Below are 19,877 nucleotides of genomic sequence, written 5' to 3'. Positions count from 1 at the left end.
GTGTTTATATTAAATGCAAAATAAGATTAATCCTCGTTTTTATACATAAAACATTCAAACGTGTTCTTTTCAAAATTCTCTTTGACTGTATTTGTTATTCCAAATGCCGTGCTCCTGAAAGTTGCTTTTTCCCCAGTTTCTCTAGGAAGTCCTGTTCTAAAATCCACTCACAAACGTTCTTCTATGTATAAATCCAGCCCTATAGTGGGGTTTTTACCTTTTGTCTACCATGTAAGTTACAGCCTCACTGGAGCATCCCTGAGCGAATAGCACTTTTAAATAATCCTCTCTACTTATTTACCAGTTGTCTTGCTGGAAACCCCCGAGTTGCTGTGAAGGATATAATACAAATTTGCGCCATAACCCAACTGTGTTTGGAGCTAACATATAATGCTGTGCAGCGGGAGCTCGTCTCCTTCCCTCCCTCTGGCAGGACAAGCCCAGCCAGCTGAAAACAGCGCGAAGAAGGCGGCCTGTGAACAATGGGAGCGGCTGGAGGAAAAGGAGCCCAAATTACACTTCCTCTTGCTCACTGCAGCCTCTCGAACCCGTCCGCCCCAGTCACTCATTCACTGCACCGTCTCCAGGCCGCCTACCCCCGCGCGCTCACTGCAGCAGCCTTCCCCAAGCCCGCCTGCTCGCATTTCCTGCCTCAACAGTTGTAGCCAGCCCCACTCGCTCACTGCAGCCCCTTTTCTTCCTCACTAACTGCTCTCTTCAGGAGCCCGCCCCACTCCCAGGGTGCAGCGTCTTGCTAGTCAATCTCTCCATGATAGCCATTAATGCTGCCTCCATGAGCCCACCCCACTCCCTCTGACGGTTAAGCTGACTTGCTCGCCCTGCTTGCTACAGTCCTCTGCTTACCCTCTTGACCAACGCACAAGCCTAACAGTTCACCCTCCTTTTGTTGAGGATACCCACAGAGTTACTCTATATCAGCTGCTCACCCTCAACATAAAGTGTTTTACAAGAAGAGTGGGAGATTGTTTAGCTGGCCTGTAGCCAACTGTTCTCCAGATCCTCGCCTCGGTTCGGGGTTCTAATTATGCTGAGCTGCAAGGCTCCTGCCAACTCCATTTGTTACCACTGACCTTCCCCCAGCTGGCCTCAATTCTGCTTATTTTCTCACATAGCATGAGCACTGCCAGCAGGAGAGGAGGAAGCACTGCATTTAACCCACATGCTGCAGTGCTTCCTTCTTCCCTTCAGGGGACAGTGCTGTACACCAGACTGGTCAGCGTTGCTCTTCTCCCTGACCCCCAAATCCTCTCTTCCACGCTGCAGAAACTGGCAGGAGGAAGAGGAAAATGGGGGGGGGGGGAGAGGGAATCAAGAGAAAGGATACAAAGAAGAAGGGAAATAGAGGAGACATACCCTCTGCAAAACCGTCCATTTGGATGTTCTATATCACCTTAATTTTTTTCTGAAAAGTTGACAGGCATTCACTGTAGCCTTCCCAAATCTGGTTATTTCACTCTTTCACTGGAGCCTGCCTGCTCCAGTAAAACGCGCTGCAGCTCGCCTCAACAACACTCCCGCCCCACTCCTTCACTCAAATGCAGCCCTCCTGAAACGAGGTAGCTCAGTCTTCGCGGGAGCATTTTGATCTCGGTTTCCCCACTCGCTCAGTCCAGCTTGCCCAAGCCCATCGACTCTCTCACCCAAAACAGCCTTATTGAACCAGCCCTTTCCTCTCTGCAGTCTCTTGCCGAACCTCGAGCTCCCTAGCTTTTCTGCTATAACTCCTTCCTCACAGTTAAAATCATTAAGTGCTGCAAATATGACTCTTCTCTCAACTAAACACTACTTTGTTAAACTATTAACGTCCATTCTTCAAATTTTAATAGTCAATCTAGAGTTAAGGATTTCTTTTGGGGGGGGGGGGATTAGTTCCATGTAATTATGTTTTAATCATCTTCTTTCTCACTTTAACTTTGTATATAAATAAACATTTCACACATTAATCGGAAAATGTACCTACCCAACACTAGTTATTTTAGAGGTTTATTACGGAAATGTAATAAAACATGTTGCTTTTTAATCTGATTTGTATTGGGGTATGGGGTTATAATTAAACATGTTTTAATCCCCTTTATCTCCTATGTTTTGTTAGTTAAAATCTGCTTATAATAAATCGGATGTTTCTCTCCGGCATGTTAAAACATTAAATAACGGAAAGAGATCAGCACTTGGGGCAAAATTTAGTGCAAAAAAATGAGGGAGGATAGGGCTTAATTATATATTAGGGTTTAACTGATAAATGTTTATATTTGGGTGATTTGCTTAATGTCACATTTGATTCTGCACCTATATCCTTAACGCTCAAGACAAGGTACTTTAAAATTTGAGACATTCATGTTTGCCATTAATATTCAACAGGCAACAACACAGTCCCACTCTTCCTCCCTGGCTATATTTCTCCTCGTATGCGAGTATCCAATTCCTCTGAATCTATGGGAACAATTCCCCCCTCTCTGAAGTCGGCCTAAACTCCTTTTCCGCTATATTCAGTAAGGGCGAAAAAAAAAAATCTTTCTTCCCCTCCACTTTGTGTTCATCAATTATTTCACCGCAGGGGCAGTCCAAATTCTGCTACAACCTTCGCCCCCATTCCTCCCCCCTTTTTTTAAATTATTTTTTTCTCTGGAAGATGCCCTCTTTCCCTCCTGTTGTCTTCTAGAAAGCTGCTATTTGGGGGACTGTCCCTGATCTTGCCCCCCTCCCCATGTCTGTAATGACTTTAAACTCTTTGGAATAATCTTCTCTCTCTCTCTCTCGAGCTTGTCCTCCATCTCCCATTACGTTGTAGCCTAGAGGCTCTATTCGCGGCGGGAAGATACTCCAGTTCCTGTTCCAAGCACATGTATAACTCCTTTAAACTCCTTGGAGCTATTTCACCCTGCAGGGGTTAAACTTAAGCTGTCCCAAATCTTGTTGCCTCTACATGCCGTCCCAGTCATTGAAACACGTGTTTTCTAGGCTCCTAACATACTATTCGGGGCCATGATGGGGCTGCTTTAAATTGTGCCAATTCCACGTGTCCACTTTAAACTCATGTGAGCACACCCCCAGCCGCACCGCTTCTGTAGTCTGCCTCATCGGATCCCTCCGCCAGGTTTGACATGCTCCTAACACACTACTTGGGGCCATGCCAGGAGTACCCCCAAATCCTGCTGCCTCCGCAGGGGCCCTCTTCAAACTGATCTACGCAGCACGGCGCTCCTGAGGCTCTGCCCCGGGCTCTGTTCAGGCTGCTGCTGCCCGGGCACTGGGCTCCGATCTGGGTGTGTGACTTCCGGAGAGCCCAATGGCGAGGAGGGGGGGGGGGCGATTACGGCAGGCTCGAGCTCGGCACGAGCGCGGCCGGCGTGAGGAATTGTGGGTAAGACCGTGCCCGAGCGGCAAAAGGAAACGCCGAGAGAAGGGGGAAGGGGCGGGGGGAGGTGAAAGGTCAGCCGCCGGGAGACCCCGCGCCCTGCGCCCGAGTAGTGAATGGAGGGAGCTGTAGCGCCGGCAGCGTTGCACATTGTTATATGGACGCACATTCCAGGGGGCTCCGTGCACATCACACCCCCAACTTTTTTTTTTCTTCTTTCCAGGGGGAGAGGCTGCCAACAATGCATTACATTTGCTTAACAACAAGTCCGGGTTGTTTTCCTCTCTCTCCTCCCATGCCGCTGTCCCTGACAATACAGCAAAGCAGGAATATAAACACCAAGCGTGTCTCCGCTGCAAGAGGGGCAGGGAGAGCAACGGAGGCTGCTGCTTAGGAAATCTCTTTGCTACTTTGGAGCTATGTCTTCTCTGTCTGATCCGCGTGCTTTGCTTTCGGGGCGGGGAGGGAAGGTGTTTGTCTCCACCGCAACCCCACCCGGTGTGGCAGCTCAATATAATTATGTCCTATGCAGGGGTTTGCTAGCAACACCGACTGGCAAAAATGCAAGACTTTTGCTGCTCAGCCAAATGCGAATTATATTTGTTTGCATATAACCCCACCCCCACTGCCTCTATCCTTGCAGCAATTTATTTGATTTATTTCTACGAACGTTTTGTTTTCACCCGTTTCCCTTCTTACTTCGCTAATCAGCACGAGATCATTACTGGGAACACATTTTAAAAGCTTTTTAATCATGGTTTTTTTTTAAGTCTTACAAACTATAGTCTCTCTTTGGGGAGCACTGAAATCCTAGGAAAGATTCCCATCCACGCTCATACAAACTAAACTTTGATTACTGTTGGTTTGGGGGGACTATCTGGGGAGTTTTAGATCCATGAAATTAACAACTTCTGCTTAATCGTGGCTGCTGTTACTGCTATTGTGAGGATCTTTACCAGTAAACATGTTTTAATTTACATTGCTGCGCAACTTTCTAATAATTTCTTAAACCCAAACCCTCTTACACGGTTTCTAAAGGCAAAGTTAAGCGAGTCCACCCTCAGCCCCTCACAATAAGCTTGAAATGGAGGAAGAAAATGTAAAGAGATCGAATGGAGAAGTGGTTCCCTTTGTTCTTTCATTGTTCCTCCACGAACTGGCGGATACAAGGACAAACGCTTACCTTCTTTCCTTTTGCTCCAAAAAACAGACGTTCCCATCAGCCTTCAAATACACAATCCACCTTAGGAGTGACTACAAATATCGGGAGAGTTTGTATTCCATTATTTTTCGCTCTCTGCCTTTTTTAGTGTAAGATTAAGTTGCCGAGCACGTTGTTGCAGGCTGTAGCCCCCCGCCTTAGTGAATGGTCACGTTCAGGACCCTCCAAGTCCATCCTAATTCTGCCAGTAGAATCGAAGGCATTGGAGGTCTAAACTTTCAAAAAGAAAAGGGCCTACAACTATCTAGAAAATCTGTAAATACACTCGGCTTTTCCACTACCTTCTGCTCCAATTAAAAATAAATAAATATTTCACCCATGAACATTTAATTTAAGACGTTTAAATTCAACAGTGTTGATCTTTTAGACTAAATTACCTTAAAAGCAAATTGAGATAAACTACAATCTACAGCACTGTATTCCACAGCATTTGTAAGGCATGGGCTTTAAAAAATAAACAAGAACATCATGTTGAAATATGGGATATAAAGTTTAAATTACAATGGTATCTGAGAAAAATGTGTTCTCTAAAACATAATGGAAAATCATGGCTTTAAAAAGTGTCTCCCATGGCAAAATGATTGGTTTTCATTTTACTATTACTCTAACATACAAAATGAATCAGCTTTCTTATTTCTTTGTAATCCAATCAGTGTTTAGTACACAGACTCATAGGCAACACTCCCCCAAACCTTATTTTAATCTGCTTATGATGAGATTTCCTGATACAATGAATATTTTAAATGATCCTTGTGCCTCAGTAAATGGGATGATTTTCAGCCTCCTTTTTACAGGGGTCCCAGATGCACTGTGCAGAGGAAACCGGCACTGCTTGGCGACCAAGCTCCTCTGGGTTCTAGTCGGGGGTCGGAACCAGGAGACTATAGCCGGCCCCCTTCTCCTCTCTCCCTCCCCCTTCTTCTATCGCCCATGGGCGCTGCATTAATTACTCCCAATTCCTTCGCCTGTGGTTGGAGCTTGGAGCTGGACACTTAAGCACCTTTTAGCACCGCATCTCCAAGCAGCTGGCCATTGCGAAATAAACAAATAAAAGCTTAGGCGATCTAAATAAATTGTGGGACCGAGAGTGTGTGCTGTCTATTCTTTCACCACCAACTTGTCCTTAATGGCATTCTGGAAGGTTTGTATTTCATAGGAAAATATTGCAACAAACAAGGTAAATAGGGGCTGGCTGAAGGGAAGTGACTTTTCTTTGATAGCGTTTAATTGGAATTGAAACATTCTAGAGCTGTAAACATTCTTTATTTATTCAGCACACATAAGCAGGCATTGTTTTATCACCATCATAATTATGGTGTCCTTTAAACTGGTTGATAGCAAGAGAGATAAGGGAATGTGCCTGTAGCTTCAGATTAAATCTCTCTCTCTCTCCAGTCGCCTCTCCCCGGGTCACCAGAATCCCCACAGACCTTGGAGATGAGGAGCGCTGGAAGATTGTGGCCTGGCCATCCCTTACGTCATGAAAGTGATTTGTGCCACATTGCTAATTTGGTGCAATCCATAACCTTCTGATCTCCTGTGTTTGTAATTGCTTTTCAGTTTGCAGAATATGTTTTCTCTGACATAGTTCTTGAATACAGAAATTACTATTGCTCACCTGTATGTAAGAAATCATGTTCCCCAATGTTTGTTGCTTTACCTTTGTTTAATTAAAAATGCACATTTTAGGATTCTTTCAGAACAAAGCTTTGCCAAATCCCCTTTACATCCAAGGATTTGAAAATGTATAAAGGCTGCATTGAATTCAGGATGGGTCAAGGGGCAAAAAAAGGGTAGAAGGTCACTGCATATTGATTGTGGGTCAGTAGACAACATGGCATGTAGTATGTGTCCAAAAATCCCCTTAAAAACTGTATTTAAAAAACAAGATTATCAACATCTGCTGTGTTATTTTGTGATTTTACTGAATTCCAGACATTTCTGGTGTGTGTGATACATCCACATGGAAAAATAAAACTTTAAAAATGCTGAACAAAACTTACATTGTTGCTTTGTTTACATGGAAATAACTCAGTTGTGATATTATGTTTGATAAATTGTCATGATTTTTTTTACTATTAGTTGGCAATTAATTCGTCCAGGTATTTGGATAATTTGGTTGTGCATTCTTATGTTTGACATATTAGAATTTATGGCAAATTTTAAGTACTGAAGTCACATTTGGTTGACTTTAAAATAGCAGAAGGACCCTAGTATACTGTTCTTTGACCCTGTTACTGGACTGTTTGTGATATCCTCTGTTTTCTGTTTGTATCCTCTATGAGCATAATATGCACATATATATAAAACTGGTGAACAAGGTTATTTCTCATTTAAATTATTTATTTCTGCATAAAAGTGGTAAAAATAAAAGGTGTATTTAGTGCTGTCAGCACCTGAAGATTGGTCCAGTGCTTCAAAATAATACTAACTAGTAATAGAAATACTCTAATAATGTGGCAATCCTAGTATGAAAATGCACAAGAGCCCTTAGAAAAAAGAATTCTCTTCATTAGTAAAACTACTGCTATAAATTGCTGTTGCATTTCACAACTAAACATTTAAAGAAATGGTGTGTGCATTACTTTTGCTCAAGAAAGCAGAGGTCAACCTGAATTGTAGTAGTATTTAAACACAATCATACAATGGAAATAAATCAAAACATAAAATGAAAAGGCATCTAAAATGTTATATGCATTCTTTCTGAAGCAATATAATTAAAAGTTTTCTGCAAGACAATATATTTTAACACAATTTTTCAAAAATGAAAGTAATCTGAGATAAATGGGAAAATGTCTACAGTATATATTATGAACATTATTTTTCTCCTTATTTTCTAGTAGGTTTATTCTTTGGCCAGACAGCTTCAGAACTGAAATATTATCTCACTCTAGGATGTAGATCACAGATTGCACGTTGCTCAAAGTGAAAAGGAACACATTTGATTGATAACGTGTGTATTCACAACTATATATTGTTGCATGTACATATAGTTGGTAAAATGGGCATCCTTAGACCTTCTGTTCTGAAGAAACGAGAAGCAAACATCCATCTTTTGAATCGTGTTCATCTTTGACTTTAAGTGAGGCTGAGGTGGTCAACAAAATTACTAAAGAAATATACATATGTATCTGTCCCCGCTTGCGCGCACACACACACACACACACACAGGAAGAGAGTAAATTATTGCATAAGTTTTAATATAATTGATAACAGACACCTTTATTTTTTCCTGTCCATTCTCTTGGCTAGCTTTCACATTAATAATCTAAACCATAAATGCTGGTAGCTATTGATCACAATCCCCTGTGTGTGTGTGCAAATCCAGTTTAAAGTCCCCTTCCTTTACTGTGTATGTGTGTGCGTTGGCAAGGGCCTCTAATGATCTACCCCCAATGTTCCTGAAGAAGATCCCGATATACAGCGTGTACTGATGGCCATAAGAAAGCTGCTTGTTTCCTTCTGCACAAAAAATGATGGAGAAGTTAAAGAAACAAAAGACTGTGTGTGTGATGTGGAGTAAGATATGCAATTGAGAGTATGTGTATATCTATAGTTGTGTGTGTGTGTGTGCGTGAGAGAGAGAGTGATTTTCTAAGACTTTTCCCTCCCCCCCCCTTCAACATTGGCTCTGACTACATCCAGAAGCTAATGGCTGTACCTTTTGGGGGGGGGGGGAAGGTCTGGCAAATAGCCGCTACTAGTTTAAAACGTTTGATAATACAAGTATTAAACAAACAAAAAAGCATGCATTTTTAAAATAGTTACTGAATCACAATACCAGATTGTCATATGTAGTAAAAGTGTGTGTGTGTGTGTGTGAGAGAGAGAGAGAGAGAGAGAACAACTAAGCTACCTGGCAAAGAAATGACTTTTCAGCCCACTTTTTTTGTAATGTCTTCTTTAAAACCTTTATCTGAGGTTACTGTTTCTTTACTGTTTGACTCCACAGCCTTAACCTTAAAACAGGGGGAGGAGAATAGTGGGGTGGGGGTGGGGGTGCAAGCAGCATATAAGTGCATCAGGAGGAATTTTTAAACGACCTTATTGTCTCTAGCTTTAGAAAGGCTACGATGATTTCCTTTTAACGTCAGCAGCTGTTTTCCCTCGAAACTTTGCTTTCAGCTAGAGAATATAACATGATGTCTCTTACGCCAGTGAGAAAGGAAAATGTATGCTGATGAATCCAGATGCAAAGCAAAAGAAGGCTTAACTCTGTGGATGGTATTAGCTGTGACGAGGCATTGTTCACTGCTGCCTCTTGGTTACGTTTAAAGGCTGAAATATCACGAGATTCATTCAACGATCCTTTTCTCATTCAAGGAACAAAATGTAATTTGCTGTAGCTCTGGTTTCTTGGATGGGAATACTATCCTTAGATTTCAAAAGGAAGAACTAGATGTGGTTTGTACACACATTGATTAAGTTGAAGAGCGGCGATTACATCTGTGCTGATAGCAACAGTAGTCTGGGGGTGGCTTTTCAAATCTCAAACCTACTGAGTTACAGACTCTCCTAAATAGACTTCCTTAATTTCCGGATGCACTTCTGTAAATTCCCACTTCTCGCCAAAATTCCTGCGAAATTGGGAGGTTGTGTGCATTCTACTTTGTAATGCAAAACTACCGAAATTTATTTTTTAAGCGATCCTTTTATTTATTTCAGCTATATCTGATGGTGTAATACGAGCTCCATTCACCATATTGCCAATTTATAGAGTGGATAATGGAACTTTTGAATTAGAAAGAAAAAATTAGTCCTAGAAATATGAGATGTTTTCTTAATCACACGGATGTGTCTAATTTTGGATATGCACTAAACTACTGCTATATATAAGTGCTTGTGTTATATCCAGTTTTCAGTTGCAAACTGCTTATGGGCGGATAGTTATTTTTGCAGCTTTTGACATGCAGACCGCAAACATCATTTTAACGCACGAAGGAAGAGGTTTGCTAACATTGCAACATGTTCGAAATCATGTGTGCCTGACACTGAAGTATTTTAACGTCACTGCGAAGAGTTACACCTTCATACTGCTTCTTCAAAATGATTTTTAAAAGGGTGGGTATAAATGGAACATCTAAAGTCTGCAGAAGGTCTACTCCAAACTGAACGTGCTGCAAACCAGAAGTGTCCTGGACCATTGCAGTATTCTATATCGTGTGCCAGCACTTTTCTGTTGTTACGTAAAGCCTCTGGAAGCACCTTGGATATTTTACATTCTCTTTTCTCTCCTGGAAGCAGTCAGCACACAAGAATCCTGACGTGGAGTCTGGGACTCTAGGACATTCCAGCTTGTGATCCAGCACGGTTAATTGTGAAAAGTGTATACATTTCTGGCTTATCTATGCTTTGTTATGGGTCTGACGTGAGCCCACGTCCTCCTTCCCCTCCCCCAATATTACAGACAGAATTTCAACTACAGAGTGACAGTATTACGGTGCTGGAAACCTTGATATGCAGAGCAAAAAACAAACTTAGCCATTGACTGTAGAAAGACAATTAAATAGAAGAGGAAAACCAAGAGAAACTCGAAAATGTAAGTATTCGTTCTCGGTTTCTAACAACAGAGCCTTTCACTCTGGAGCTTGAAAAAGGGAAATACCAGGCTATTCTGCACATTTTCGCTAAGCTTCATTTTCCACACAATGCAGAATAAAATATCAGTTTAAAATTGTTACATTACCAAAGTCTTTTCTCTCGATACGATAACACTTATATCCTTTACAGACACATAATGAGTAAAATAGCAGCATTTGTCCAAAATAGTCTAACTATATATATACATATATAAATAAAATGACAATAAAAAACATACAAATCCTACATCTGTAGCTAGCGATGAAGTCTGAGAGGTCTGAGTGTATCTGAGCTCAGATTGTTTAATAGAAAGATTTATATACTAACTGTATTATTTACTTTGGGAGGGGGCTTGGCAGTGTAAGGGTATGCTAATTAGTGGGAGATTTTTTTGGGGGGGAAGGGGTGGAATATCAATTTTTATTGCATCACCTGTCAGGAGTGTCCAATCAGCGTTGGCTTTAGGGGAATTAATTGATGAAGGTGTCTCCGGACGAGCTCACTTCACTCTGTCATTTTATTTGTAGCTAAAGCAGCGGCGGGAATAGCAGCTGCATTTCTTTTCTCTTCCTCCCTTCACATTCCATTATCATAGTTCTCCAATGGAAAAGCAGGGAATGAAAGGGAACAGGTACTGATCTTCAACAGCAACTTAGAAAAACACTTTGGCAAACCTGATTTTCAAACAAAAATATAGAGAGATTGTAGTTTCACATGTTTTTTTTTTCCTTTTTCTTCTAATTTCGTCTAAAGTTTGGCACTCCATTGAGCAGGAATAACAGTCTTTGTTATTTTATTAGCAGGATGCCTTGAGACAAATACAGCATCTGGCTGAGGATTGTGTGTGTGGCTTTTTTTTTCTTTCTTTCTGCAAATGCTGGGAATAATTTAATTCACGAAATGGGAGACTTGAAGTCGGGTTTTGAAGAGGTGGATGGCGTGAGGCTCGGCTACCTCATCATTAAAGGAAAGCAAATGTTTGCACTCTCTCAGGTTTTTACAGACCTGCTCAAAAACATCCCGAGAACTACAGTGCACAAGCGAATGGATCATTTAAAAGTAAAAAAGCATCACTGCGACCTGGAGGAGTTGAGGAAACTCAAAGCCATCAACTCCATCGCTTTCCATGCAGCCAAATGCACACTGATATCCAGAGAGGACGTGGAAGCTCTTTACACTTCTTGCAAAACGGAACGAGTCCTTAAGACAAAAAGGAGGAAAATAAGCCGGGCATTGTCAACAAAGGATCTCCAACCGGAGCACACATCCCCCGACCCCTACTCCAGCTTTTGGAAAGAGAACAAACTTTGGCTGGGTTTGAATGAATCGGCTCAGCCTCTGCCAGTTAGAAGAAAAGCTTTGCGTCCCGGGGACACAGGCTTGCTACCGGCCTCTGATCTACCTCACATTTTGAGTAAATACACTGGTCACAGCTACCCAGACATCGCTCGGTCGCCTTGCAAACCCCCTTTACACTATGAAACTGCCCCGATCGTGGGCAACTATGTCACCTTTCACTCGGATCCCCCTTACTTTCGGAGCGTCCTTTGCAGCAAGCACCCGGCGGCGGCGGCGGCTGCTTATTATTACCAGTCCGCCGCCGCCATCGCTCAGACCAAGCTAGCGGCGGCGGCAGCTGCCGGGAGCCCCGTGGGTTTGACTTACAGATACAAAAGGAAAAGACCTTGTGAGGCCGCCCAAAAGGACTGTGTATTAAACACCCCCAGCAGCGCCAGGCGGCTCCTGATCGTGCCCAGGCCCTGCAAGCCCAAAGGAGCTGCAGCAGGCACGGCCGCTTGCCTGGAGAGATTTCACCTCGTCAATGGCTTTTGCACTTCTCCGCAGCAGCCGCAGCAACAGCATCTGGGCAGCTTCCCCGAGAGCTGCAGCAGCGACTCGGAGTCCAGCTCTTACTCCGACCATGTGGCCAACGACTCGGACTTCGGATCCAGCCTCTCCAGCACCAGCAACTCCGTGTCCTCGGAGGAGGAGGAGGAGGAAGAGGAGGAGGAGGAAGACGACGAGGAGGAAGGCAGCGGCGTCTCGGACTCCAGCGAGGTCAGCTCCGAGGAGGAGGATACGACCTCCGACTCCGACTCCAGCTCGGTTTCCAGCCAGGTCTCGGTGCAAAGCATCCGCTTCAGGCGAACCAGTTTCTGCAACCCCCCCAGCGTGGCCCAGGCCAACTTCTTGTATCATTTGGCCGCGGCCGCCCCCACCAAATCGCCAGCTTTCGAGGAGGCAGGCAGGCTTCCCCACCTCCAAAGTGCTCAGTGTGGTGTCAAATCGGAATTGCCAGAGGAATGGAGTCATCAAAGCTGGGCATCCCAGGCACCTCCAGTGTGCTGCTCCAGCAGCCTTGGAAGTTGTTTTGCTGAGATAAGGGACGATAGGGTATCCGAGATCACATTCCCACACCCTGAATTTTCCAATAATGTAAAGAGTACTGACCTAACAATTAACTGTGCTGCAAAGGGGGCCTCTTCACCTAGCCCAAAGACAAACAATGCATTTCCACAACAAAGAATACTCAGAGAGGCAAGGAAATGCCTTCAAGCACCAACTACACACTGTGCAGATAACAATACAATAGCTGCTAGATTCTTAAATAATGAATCTTCACCAACAGCAGCAATTTCAGAAGAAGATTCCAAAATCCCTCATTGTATTGAATTTGCCACGGATTTACCCTCTTTGCAAACCGATCGTGCTTCTACAACAGCAGCAGCTGAGCTTGAGTGCACTGATCCAGGCAATGAGGCATTGCCATTCCTGCACAATATTAAAATCAAAATAGAGGACAGCAGTACGAATGAAGAATATGAACCTGACCTTTCAAAACATAAGCTAAAGTGTGAGTGCAATGATACTAAGGATGAGTTTAACGGTGTGACTGAGAGTAATAACCCGGACGTTTTATTAACAGCCCAGGAAGATTCTGCATGCACTGAGAAAGAAACCACTTCCTTAAACACGCTGACTCAGAGTCAGGTCCTTTCATGCACTTTAGGTACTCCAAAACCTGAGGATGGGGAGTATAAATTTGGAGCGAGGGTGAGAAAAAATTACAGGACATTGGTTTTGGGAAAGCGACCTGTACTGCAGACTCCTCCAGTCAAACCAAATTTGAAATCAGCTAGAAGCCCACGTCCTACAGGTAAAATTGAGACACATGAAGGAACACTGGATGATTTTACAGTTACCAATAGACGCAAAAGGGTAGCCAGCAATGTAGCATCAGCAGTGAAAAGGCCGTTTAATTTCATGGCAAATTTTCCCTGTCCACCGTCACTAATTATTGGCAATGATGGGGATTTGTTGCCAGCTTATTCCTTAAACACCACTAAGGATTCCCAACCACCTCACAAGGCCCATCCTGTATGGAGATGGCAGTTGGGCGGTTCTGCAATACCTCTTCCACCTAGCCACAAATTCAGGAAATTTAATTAATAAAATAGTTTGGAAAATACTTTCTTGAACCACCTTTACCTTTCTTTTGTTTTAAACTCCACAGGATGGTTTGTACAAGCTCCTTAATGCTTTACACACTTTTGGAGTCCTGTTTTATCACATTGTGAAGATAGAAATCGGATTACTATTTTCTTTTCCATTGCAGTTTTTATTTGCTTGTTTGTTTGTCTGGGTAATTTTTACATTCCACAGAGTACTTCAGGCTAAAGACTCAACTTAAACTCAGTGATTATGGTAGAGCTGGAACACTTTACTGTTTAAATGCTAATAATGCACCGGTACCTCAATTCAACTGCTACAAATAAATGTCAAAAGGTTGAATAATAAATATTAGAATGAGCCATTAAATTTATGCACTAGATTTCGAAAATGGAAGTCTAACTGTTAATTCAGTTAAAGTTTGTTAAGTTACTTGGTTGCACAGTAAGGGTTCACGATAATTCAATGTGGCAGCAGTCTCTATTTTTCGGGAGCTTTGTTTTCCAAAGTAGGGGGCGGCTCTTTTTCCAAGAGCAGTTGCATTTACTAATTTTTCTATGGTTTGGAAAGGTTGGGGTTTGAGTACAGCTGGAGCACTGGAAAAGCTGTCTCATCTCAAAACTAGTAAATAAATATGGAATTCTGTTTTTGGCAAAGGGTGTCTTTTTACTTGTACAGTAACTCTTTGCAATTGGAAAGACTTTTTGTTTCACCCAAAAGTCTTAAATAAGATTACTGTTACCCACTAATGTCATACTTCAATTTTGGTCTGAACATGCCCCTTACTAACTTGCAAAGCAACTAAAATATTTGCCTGTATAGCAGTACAATTTATGGTCTAACCTCTCACACCCGATGGAGGAAATAGCAAAGCGGTAAATGCAACACAGAAAGTGAAACGTGAGGCCATAAGTGGAAAGAATACACAAAATGAGAATATCATGTTATTCAGAGCTTTTTAGCACCAAAACTCAGGCATTTTAACCTTAGTACACTTCACTGTTTTATCCGAATCTCTTGAAACTTGAGTTTTGCAATACCATCCTATCTATGTAGCAGGAGCATTTCTACTGCACGTGACAATCAGAGGCAATTATCTATATTTGCACTTAATATCGAAATAGTTTAACAGGTAGACTTCTAGAGTCTAGCCCTCGGTAAGACATGCTGGTGTAATATGTTGTGATGATGGAAGCAGTAAATCAAAATTATGAAAATTTGCACTGTTGAAAAGCATGCTTTAGCTTTATTTTCAATTAAAAACACTGTTTAAAAATTCCTGATTTCATACACTTCGACTTATTGCAGAGTTGTCCATAATTTCCTCTTCATTTGAAAGTTTGAGGTTTTTATTGGGAGGAAATTGGCTTCCAGAGGTTATTTTTGTTTTGTTTTGAAATAAAACTGTTATTAACCCAATTTAAGGCAGTCTTGAACAATGTAGAGTTTATATTTTGGGAGGGAAGTAGGTTACAAAGTTCTAATAAAACAGTTTGAAAAGTCTGGGATTTGAAAAGGCCAGTTACAATTGGGCTGCTGAATCAGCAGAGTTCGAGATTAAAAATTACTCTTTTTGAGTTACATTTTATTTATACTAGAGCCTTTTTCAAATTACATTTTAGGGATTCCACCTCTTCATTAATTCCGGGAGAATAATTTATCATAAATCAAAAAAGAAAAGAAAACAACAATGAAATGTTTATTGTGAAACTCAGAGTCAACATTTCTTATGGAAATTCACTGCCTATTTTTGATCCTCTACCTTCTTTGTCTCTCAATATTCCAAGTAGACACTGGCTGCTTTCCGCTCTATTTACTATATGCACACCGTGGTTTTCCTCTCATTGTAAAAGACCTCTTCTAAGAATACCTGCAGCCAAATATATTTAGAAAGAGTAAACAATTGCCTTTCAATTGATTCACCCTTCCCCCACATACACACACTTTAAGTTGCCAATTGCAAAAGGTGCATTGCATACTTAACCTGCTCAGCGGAAATTATGGTGGTCGTTAAAAAGCTGTTTACTGGATGAAGTTGTTCTGAAATTAATGTTTACATTCGAGTGTTTGGAGCTGCATAAATTACAGGCTTATTTCCAGAGATCTGTAAATACGTACGCAATTTACCGCTCAGGAAAATCCCCTGGCTCTTTGGGAAAGTAGCGTTTGGTTGAAAAAGGTCTCCGCTTGACAAAAAGCTACAAAGCTACAATATGCAAGTTTAAAACCGAATTTTCGCCTTATCTATTAAACAGTATATCATTTTAAAAGTAGCTTCCTCCACTGACCCTGTGTACTTACAATTAGAGACATGTTGACTTGACCCTAACTTATAAATAGCAGAGACGATTTGTTTTGACTTTCTAACTAATATTGGGGGAAGAAACAAAGCACAAATTCAGACCAAATACATTCAGTGGAGTTTAAAACGTGAAATATGGCGCCCAGCTCTGATATGAGTTCTGTCGCCCTATATGAATTAACAGTTCCAGTTTATGGAAGCTGGAGAATGAACACCACCGGGCCCAATACATTCCTGAATGTATCATTCCTGTGGACTTTTCTGCTGAAGTATGTTGAATAAAGGCACCATCAACAGGCAAGAAGTTAAATGGCCAAATAATTGCCGCACGTGTACACCTCAATTTGGTTTCAAGCCACTAGCAAGAACATTTGAGTTTTTACTTCTGTCAGAGTAATCTGCCAGGTACAAGAATTTACTGAAAAAGGCATTCTTTCAAATCCCTGGTAATTTGGTAGCTGTTGCTCATTGTGTTGTAATAATTCTTGCGAACACACTTTATTATAATTTTAGACTTGATGATAATAATAATAAAATAAAATTACTGTTATAAATAGCACATTTTCCCCAATAAAGGTAAGTCTTAATGCTGAGGAAAACAAGGGTTTTCTAGCCAGCCAGATTATGATATTTCTGTAATGTTTGTAGGAAAGAGAAACTAAAGGGTATCAGCTATGAAAGTTGACAGTTTTCCAGTTTCTTGATGTACAATGCATAAATCAATACAATGAAATAAAAGAATAATAAATAAAACACACCTAGGAGAGTACTTGAACTTGTCTGGAACATTATTCCAGAGATTTTGCTACAAGTAGAGGCTACTGATACATTTATTGGGAAGATTTCTGTGACCACATTGAAGACAAAGGAAGTTTTGGACTATGTCTAATTCTCTAGAGCATTAAAAAAGGGAACGTGTAATGCCTTCAGCAACCAGGTATATTGCCTTAAAAGATGTAACTTTCAGTTTACAACAATTTACTTTTAAAAGTGATTGTTCTATAATATACACTTACTTGACTACAGTGGGATAATCTCTTTACTGGTTTATTTAAAACACCACTATGTAGCAATAATGCAAAAATGGTGGTGGCTGTTGTATGACATTTGCTGTTCAATCATTCACTTGGTGATTTTCTACATGGTCTTTGACCTTTTTTCCTATATCAGATTTAGTCGCCTATAAATTAAAGTTTCTGCAGAAATAAGAACAATGCTATCATGTTTTTGTTTGTTACACTTCACACGTGTGAGTGGTTAAGATAGAGAGAGGAATGTAAAAAGTGACATTTTTTCTAGACAGGCGTCTAATACAGTGGTAATCTGTAGAAAAAATATTGTAATACATGTAATATACTAGAAAATATAGAGAACCTGGTTAGTTGTGGTTTCTACCGTTAAAATGGTTACTGAAAAATGTTAATAGTTCAGCTTAAAATCTGTTTGGATATAACTTTAAAGTTAAAAAGTACACTCGTGTACAAATTAAAATAAATCCCTCAAAATAAGGACAAAGGCACTGGAATCTACCTAGCTAAATCAGATTTACAAAAATGAGCCATTCACAAGGTTCCCCCCCGGTATTTACCCTTACAATCATGTTTAAGAATGTACCGTTTATCAGTTCCATGGTTGAATGTGGGGTTTCTTATTCCTCTGTAGCCAAATTGCTTTCTGTTAAATAGAGGACACTTTCCAAACATTTTGGGAAAGGACACCTGGGTATGCAGTTAACTGATTTTAGGCCTTCTAAGTTGCATTTTTTGAAACTGTTCTGATATAATTATTTGCTATGCCCTAGCCCCCCCACCCCCTCCTGTTCAATCTCAGGCGGCCTCACAAGTCCCAGCTTTAAAAGGCCCTAGATGTTTTGCATGAAGCTCTCACAATAGGGGTTGAGAGAATTGACAGTTTCAAAAACAAGGCGTTCTGTCCTTTCCAGATGCCGAGAAGCCCTTTCCCGCATCATCTCTCGTTTGCTCTTCGCTGCTGGTGGCTTTATCCTTAGCATTGCAAATATACTGCAACAGCTGTGTTTGTAAACAGGCGTGGGGGAGGGGGACAGTTTGGATGCAGTCAGCAACGCCTCGTTTTATACTTTGTACATGAGTGTGATGAGCCGGAGTGACCAATATCTCTGCTTCCTGACGAGAAAGAAGAAGGAAGTTGGCCCTAAAGTCTGTGGTGTAGCGTGCAGCACAAGGTTACCACTGTACTTTGCCTTCAAAATCATCAGATTCGTTGGTAGGATGGACCATGGGAGCTAAAGTTCTCCCCTGAAATGTAGCCGTGATGGTCTAGAGACTCCCCTTAATACCGTGCAGACACTTGGGGGAAACACTAAAAATGCCGCCATCTTGCTTTATGGAAAACAAATTCTTTGTGATTTTTCGCCCAGACCTCTCTCTCTCTCTCTCTCTCTCTCTCTCTCTTGAATTTGTTACCAACTCATTAGGCGAGGCAGACCAGGAGCTCCTGCACTCGCTCACTACCAGTAGCTCCCACATAGATTCACATCAAAGTGGCCTTTTTGTAGGGCGGCTGCTGTAAGGCTGCTGTTTGAGGGGGCCAGTGAAAATGAAGATCAGGCTCACATATTTCCCCCCATTCTGGTAGTTCCTCTGGCTGATCATCCATTTCACTTTGCTCTTCTTTTGTGTGGTCTCCCACACTCTCTGTCTCTGTCTCTCTCACACACAGGCGCACCAGTTAACTGTCTCTAAAATGTAATAGTTAACTGTCCATATTGAAAACAACTCACTAATTAAATGAGTGACGTAGCCAGCCAACATCGTGGCGAAAAGATAACAAAAAATACACTTCCTGCAGCCCCACTTGTTATTTGAGGGCTTAGGTTTTAAAGAAATAAGGTAGGATGCAATTTCCCTCCCCCCCCCCCAGCCAATCCATCTGAAAATCAAATTGCAATGTGGAAAGCAAATACGGATTTGGGGGTGATACGGCTGGGAGCTCCGCAATACAAATAAAACAGCACACACGAAAGAGAAGAACATAGTGGTGAACTGCACAGACAGATCAATGAGAAAAGTGCAACAAGGTTGTTTACTCTCGTGTTTAAAATGCAGTTGCAGTTGTAAAGTGTGTGAAATTAGGCGCTGGTCTCTTAAAGAGTGCCTAATTTATAGTAAATAGCCAGGGCTTTGTAAATGGGTTTATTATGTTGTTTCTTGTTAATTGTTGAGAAAATCCCCATTGTTGAGTGTGAATGGCTTTATGAGCTAACCTGGTCATTGGTGCAATCAAGGGGCAGTAAATGGCCGCTCTGCTAATGTGGCCTGTAGCAAAAGCTGGGATCAGCCATGGCGGAGCTGGTGACTTTTCAGAGATGCTGCAGGAGTTGGTCTCGTCTGGTGCAAAAAGATGATCTTTCAGATTTTAATTCACTCAGAGGTGCGCTTTTAATGATGAGGGTCTGAAGAGCTAAGCGTAAAGCGGTGTTCAGTATCACGCAGGCCCGTTCAGTGCAATCCTGCAGGCATCCGGCCTGTTCCGGAGCCTTGCTGCTGTCAGTGGGAAATGAAAGGGTCGCGTTTGCACAAGCAAAACTCGAATCATTTGGTTAAAAACAACTCGTGTTAGAGGCGAATCCTTCATAGTTCCCAAATAGAGGCTTTTAAAAATCTCCTCGCAGCCAAGCTCCAGAAATTACTCAAAAAAAGAAAAGCCAATACCCGCTTAATGCAGAAAATGCTAAGTAAATAATCTGAAAATGAAGAAAATACACGTGCAATGTTCACGTCTCTCCTTTGTTAACATAAACCACTAAAGGATCACACACACACACACACAACATCCATTGGAAACTTCTCTACAGAGGGACTCAGGAGGCCGTCAAACGGGAGAAAAATTCAAAGAGCTAACTGAAAAGTGCAGTCTTTAGAGGGAAAATTGCAGTTTTGTTTTTTAAACATTCCCACCCCCTTCGC

General features: G+C 41.7%; 2 protein-coding genes and 1 long non-coding RNA gene across 4 annotated transcripts in view; 2 read left to right on the top strand and 1 right to left on the bottom strand.

The window, feature by feature from the left end:
* The window catches only part of MLLT10 (MLLT10 histone lysine methyltransferase DOT1L cofactor), a 232,649-nt gene extending 227,914 nt beyond the window's left edge, over window positions 1–4,735 (bottom strand). The window contains exon 1 of the mRNA XM_043509429.1: window positions 4,560–4,735. The gene's annotated coding sequence lies outside the window, so the exon portion shown is untranslated. The remainder of the gene's footprint in view (window positions 1–4,559) is intronic.
* On the top strand, window positions 3,269–6,598 carry LOC122459020. Its single transcript, XR_006279433.1, has 2 exons — window positions 3,269–3,382; window positions 5,994–6,598. It is a non-coding gene; the product is annotated as an uncharacterized LOC122459020 (long non-coding RNA).
* Window positions 6,599–8,898: 2,300 nt separating this feature from the next.
* Window positions 8,899–14,906, top strand: SKIDA1 (SKI/DACH domain containing 1). 2 transcript variants are annotated; one of them, XM_038390669.2, is made up of 2 exons: window positions 8,899–10,137; window positions 10,982–14,906. In XM_038390669.2, the coding sequence occupies exon 2, from the start codon at window positions 11,079–11,081 to the stop codon at window positions 13,626–13,628; it is 2,550 nt and encodes an 849-aa protein (XP_038246597.1). In that variant the 5' UTR covers window positions 8,899–10,137; window positions 10,982–11,078; the 3' UTR covers window positions 13,629–14,906. The 2 variants fall into 2 exon arrangements, with proteins under 2 accessions (XP_038246597.1, XP_038246596.1); XM_038390668.2 differs by having other exon boundaries at window positions 10,979–14,906.
* Window positions 14,907–19,877: the final 4,971 nt, after the last annotated feature.

Source organism: Dermochelys coriacea, chromosome 2, assembly GCF_009764565.3.
Source record: "Dermochelys coriacea isolate rDerCor1 chromosome 2, rDerCor1.pri.v4, whole genome shotgun sequence".
NCBI classification, from domain to species: Eukaryota; Metazoa; Chordata; order Testudines; family Dermochelyidae; genus Dermochelys; species Dermochelys coriacea.
This window is presented reverse-complemented; position numbering and strand designations above follow the sequence as displayed.